The sequence below is a fragment of the Alligator sinensis genome, unplaced genomic scaffold, assembly GCF_000455745.1.
Source record: "Alligator sinensis unplaced genomic scaffold, ASM45574v1 scaffold46_1, whole genome shotgun sequence".
In the NCBI taxonomy this organism is placed as follows: domain Eukaryota; kingdom Metazoa; phylum Chordata; order Crocodylia; family Alligatoridae; genus Alligator; species Alligator sinensis.
The window spans coordinates 51,457-57,093 of record NW_005841907.1 but is presented as its reverse complement, the minus strand read 5'-3'; the positions used below and the strand labels follow the sequence as shown (position 1 = coordinate 57,093).

The 5,637-nt window shown below is 41.2% G+C and overlaps 1 protein-coding gene across 2 annotated transcripts in view; it reads right to left on the bottom strand.

Moving 5' to 3' along the window:
* Positions 1 to 3,539: 3,539 nt before the first annotated feature.
* BIVM (basic, immunoglobulin-like variable motif containing) overlaps positions 3,540 to 5,637 on the bottom strand; it is a 22,434-nt gene continuing 20,336 nt past the window's right edge. For both annotated transcript variants that reach the window (XM_006018600.1, XM_006018601.1), the window contains 2 exons: positions 4,562 to 4,658; positions 3,540 to 4,051 (listed from right to left, as the gene is read on the bottom strand). In XM_006018600.1, the coding sequence (XP_006018662.1) occupies positions 3,773 to 4,051; positions 4,562 to 4,658 (376 nt within the window). In that variant the 3' untranslated portion in view covers positions 3,540 to 3,772. The remainder of the gene's footprint in view (positions 4,052 to 4,561; positions 4,659 to 5,637) is intronic.

The window sequence follows — 5,637 nt, the reverse complement described above, 5'->3', positions numbered from 1 at the left end:
ATGGGGCACTGGCTTTTGGGTACGGTTGTAACGGCTCAGGGATGTTGGTTATAACAGTGTTGCTCTAAAGACATAGGCAGACACAACTATTGGGGTAGAGGTGTCAGCTTGTATTAGACCAACTAGATAGCTCCAAAAATGGGAATTAAAAAAGCAAAGAAATGTGTTTGCAACTATCTAGGTAGCCTAATAAAAGATACCACCTCTATCCCAGGAGTAACCACTCAGGGGTGTTGGGGCAAGTGCTTCTGTTAGCCCCAATGGAAGGGGCTTCTTATGGACACCTGAAGAAATAAATCCTCTGCTGGCACAAAGCATAGGGCTGCCCCTTGGTTCCTTATTCCCAGTTCCTTTTTCAAAGCTAATTGATCCCCAATAAAAGCTTGTTATTCATGAATTACACATTCCAAAGAGAGAGAATTTAATCAGCTATGTATGTTTACTAATTATTATCTAAAATAATGTCCTGCATCTAGAGAGCCCTCAATGAGGATTAGATTAGGATGGGATTGGGGGGCAAAATACTTATTAATTAGGATGGGATTATGGGGCAAAATACCCTAGACTCCAGGTCAATGCCACCAGGGGCCTGTCCCTAAGAGCCCTGAGCGCTGTCCTGCCCAGCCCAAAGCAGTTTGGCCGTGCCAGGCTGCTAACTGACAGCCTCCCCATGCCCACAGTACTAAATATACGGGCTGGAATAAGGACCTGGTTTTGGGGCCGGGATTATGGCTGGAAATCCTTTTTGGGCCACCTCACACCATACCTCTGAGCCTCCAGGGGACTCTCCTGGAGAACTCTGACCAGAGCCTTGCCTGGCCCAAGGCCCAATTGGGCCCTGCCGGGCTGCCAACTGATAGCCCCCCGTGCTATCGGGGGGCTCTGAACAGCAGAGGCAGGTCCTATCAGACAAACCTAGTGGCTTTCTATGACCAGGTCACAAGATCCTTGGACGCAGGTGTCGCGGTGGACATAGTCTTTCTGGACTTTAGGAAGGCCTTCAACACTCTCTCACCCCATCCTCATTAAAAAATTAGGAGATTGTGGTGTCGATGCCTACATAGTCAGATGGGTCACCAATTGGCTGGAGGGTCACACCCAGAGAGTGGTGGGGGATGGGTTATTTTCAGCCTGGAGGGATGTGGGCAGTGGGATCCCCCAGGGTTCGGTCCTCGGGCCCACACTTCAACATCTTCATCAGCTTCTCGGCCTCTTGAAGTCTCAGATCATAGTATCATGTAGACCCCCTACAGAGCACTTTATTCAGGAGTGCTTTTAATCTGAAGAGTTCATTGAAAACATCTAGGGAGTGTCTGGAATCTTTTCCTTTTACCCACACCTGTGTTTTTCATCAAACACCGACCTGGGTTTGACCTATGGCCACACCAACCTGGGTTAAAGAGCCCAGTCAACCCTACAATGGAGTGAATTTTGGTGCCACAATGTTTTGGAAGCATTTACTGCACGAGGGATAAGTCTAATATCTCCCTCTAAGGTGCTCTTCTGCACAAGGCCATTGGTACCCTAAAGGTTGCCAGGTTATTTAACCACCATCCAGCACTTGGCATTAACAGTCACAGGTAGTACCTTCTACAGTAGCTTATGGTAGCAGGCAAACACAACCTGACCTGCATTAGCACCAGTACAATGTTCTTAATTCCCTGAGAGTGAGACTTTGGTAAGTATTTAAGTATCCATGTGTATCCTTGCAGATGTCCTTATTGTTTCTAAGACATTCATACAGCAGCAACATGGCTTGGTACACTTTCCTTCTGAAGAGCTTTGGAGAACTCTTCTTCAGTTGTTGGTGTATCTCCACATCCTACCTTTTCTAATTCTGAAAGTCTATCATAGTAATGCCAGCTCTCAGTTCAACCAAGTTTGTGGAAATATTCAAAATGCTCACTAATGTGTGTTACGGCAACTACTTTGTACCTACAATGACAAAACCTTTGTTCTAGTGAACTCTGATAAATTTGCACGCCTCATGTTTTCTGTTGAACTAACAGGACTGGTGACATGTTTTAACTAGCACCATATCATCTACTTAAATACAGAAGACCTAAATGCAAGATACAAGAAAGAGATTTAGGGGGCAAGGGCCAGCCATAACCCCATCCCAAAAGTGAGTTCCTTATTTGAGCCCTTTTACTTAGTACAGTGGCCAGGGGAATCTGTCAGCTGGCAGCCTGGCATACACAAATCATGCTTTGGGCCGGGCAGGGATGTTTGGAAGAGTGTCTCAGTGGCACAGAGGTATGGTGCGGGGTGGCCAAAAATGGATTTCCAGCCATAATCCCAAATCCAAAAGCCAGTTCCTTATTCAAGTCCATATATTTAGTACAGTGGGCATGGAGCGGGGAGGGGCTGTCAGTTAGCAGCCTGGCACAGCCGAACCGTGCTTTGGGCTGGGCAAGACTGCACTCAGGCTTCTTTGGGACAGGCCCCTGGCATCAACATGAAGTCTGTGGTGGCCCAAGAAGCATTTTGCCCCGTAAAACCCCATCCTTATCTAAGCCTCATTTAGGGCACCGTACTTGATTCAGGATATTATTTTACATGTTAATTAGCAGCGATCCTGGTTTTCTCTGAAAAAAAAAAAAAAAAAAATCCTCAGTATTCATTTTTTAAAAAGTAACCCAAAATCCACATTTTCCCATGATTAAAATGAAACACTACTATATACATATCTATATATGTGGCATTTCATTTCGGTCATGGAAAAATGTGGATTTTGGGTTATTTTTTTAAATCCGAAAATTGGGGATCTTTATCAGGGATCCATGTTTTCTCTGTTAATTAGTAAATATACAAAGCTAATGAAATTCTCTCTAAACTTAGACTGTGTAATTATAAATAACAAGCTTTTATTGGGTATTAGTTAGCTTTGAAAAAGCAACCGGGAGCTGGGAATAAGGAACCAACTTCTGCCTCATGCCACGCTACATTTCAGCATTCAACAGCACGGGCTCTTTTTTGTAATTAAAGAGTGGCAAAGACATTTTGAAAAGCAATGTAAGGGGAGAAAATTGCCAAAAGAACAGTGCTTGGCTTAATTGGTTAGTGGCCAATCCAACTTCATTTTTACTGAGAAAGCCCATATAAAATGAAGTAAATGTAATGCTCTGAAAAAAAGACTGGGAGTAAGGAGCCCACAAAGCAGACTGCTTGGGAGTAATGATACAATACTAGTACTACAAGCCTATCTTACCTTTGTGTCAAACTAGGGTTATTTTAAGTGATCCTGACGCTCCACTGGGAACTAGACTGAGATCATTTCATAAGTCTGAAAATCTTTATAGTTTTTTACCTGGGCAATGGCAACCTTAAAATAAAAATGTTAAACAAGATGGCAATGTTTACTTTTTACCCTCCAAGAATATATAGAATAATCATGTTGAAAAATCTTAAATAAAATCTCATGCTTTGAGTATTACATGTTCTTTTCAAAGACGTCTCTACATAAACTGCTGTGCCCCAATTTGCTTTTGTTTTCAGTGTCCCAAATATACAATTCTTGAAAAAAAATTACTGATTGATTTTGCTTATTACATTTACTTTGATTATAAAAGTACAATAATCTGTGCTTATCTTAGTTTACATCTGATCTTACCCAGCGCCACTGTAATACAAGCATATACATCAAATAATCATGAGACTGCCGTTTGTACCATGATTTCTATACTTATGTATTCTAGGATTAATAAATCCCCTACTATGTCTAGATTAAAATTAACTTTAGAACAAGACATCTGATATGCTAAAGTTAATTTTAATCATTCCCATCATAATCTGTATAGCTCTGATATCCACTGTTCCTCCTGTCACGAAGATTAGACTTCTTCCACATAGATTCCTTATGGAAACCAGCACTGAAAGATCTGCCCAGACGTCCGTGCTGTTTCTTGGAGATATTGTCTTCGCTCTCTGATTTGGCAATTACTTGTCCTTGCCTGTCTTGTCTAGCATTTCCAAACTGAAAGTTCCAAGGACCAAATCTTTGCCAGTTAAGTCTCTGAAACGCAATGATGCAATGAAGATTTCCTCCTACCTAATAAAAACAAACAAAAAAAGAGGTCTTCATAAAAAGGTGTGCAGAGATAACTCCTTCAACAGTTACTTGTGGTAGCATTACCTATAAAGAACTTTTGAATATTTGCCTAAAAAAACAGAACTACCTCTCTTATCCATTCCACCCTATTTCAAGTTGCCAGGTTTCAAAAGTCTCTTCTTAAAAAGCAATTCTTCCCAAAGATGTAGTTCTCCCTTAGAAAACTACACAGACTTGTAACTTTCCATCATATCATATACTACCACCTCTTATATAATGATAGCCAATAGCTTGTTCTGGCATATCACAGGTTGTGAAAACAGAACTAAACTCCTGTGTCTGGCAACATCTTTAACTCTGGTATTAGTTACTGACATTTAACAGCAGTTATATCACTCAGATGACTTCACCCGAGCAAGTTAAAGCCTCTCAAGCTATATAAATTTCCTGGGAAAAACTATCTACTAAGAAAACTTTCCCAATCTAACAAACTGACCATAACAAACTTGCCTTCTTTGTCTTTCGATGCTGCAGTCCCCTCTCCAGGTGCCGAATGTCCAAGTATTCTGGATTTTGAGTGTTTAGGTCAGTGACAATATCTGCCCACCTAAAGAATAAGATTTATAATCAAAAATCTTCTACACCAGTAGAATTCAAGCTACAGATACATAATTAATTTAATTCTATGCTTTCAAATGTTTGCCTGTGATGCAAAGAGAAATATTTGTATGGGTGCATACACATGCCTCCACACAAAATCAGTATTAATACTAGACATTCAGCTGTGATATACAATCTTAAATTGAAGAACAATACCTAAAGTAAGCAACACAAAACATCAATGCCATTTGTTGTTGTGGAAGATAGTAAGAGGGCTCTAGGTAGACAGACACCTGCACTCCTTACCTCTACAAATTTGCAGTTTTAATTGTAATGGCACTACTCTTTTTTCCAAAACTACATGTACACACCATTGTTTACATTTACATTACAATACCTCCTGTATTACTTGTTCCTGTTCTTAGTTACAACCTCTCCCTCTCTTAATCTAGCATTTATAGCTGGCTCCTCACAACCCCAAACACCCCCTAGTTCTTTCATAGCTTCCACAGCCAATTGGCTTGAGCCCTTCTAGCATTCAACTCTGCCGATCCAAGACATCCCTTGCCTGCTCAGAGCCTCTCCACAGCCTCTCAGTGTTTTTTTTCCAATCCAACCAAAAATATCCACTTCTTTAATCCACAGGATAAAAGGAAAAATGTATTCACTATTAGAACAGTGAGGCAGTGAAAGACACTGCTCAAGAAAGTTGTGGATTGTCCATTGCTAGAGATCACAAGAAGAGGTTGGACTGGCCTTGGTCAGGGATGATGTAGGCACAGCTATGACTATGTTCTACCATGGGTATTTCCCATATTGCTGGGTTTTCTGGTTGCCACATGAGGCAAGAAGGGAACAGAACCCCAGGGCCACTGGTCACCCTGCTTTATCCATGGCAGGTTAGTTTTATGTCTTGTGTTATGTCAAGGTTAACTCTGTAAATAATGGATTTGTATAAAATGGTTTAGATAGGAACGATCCTGCGG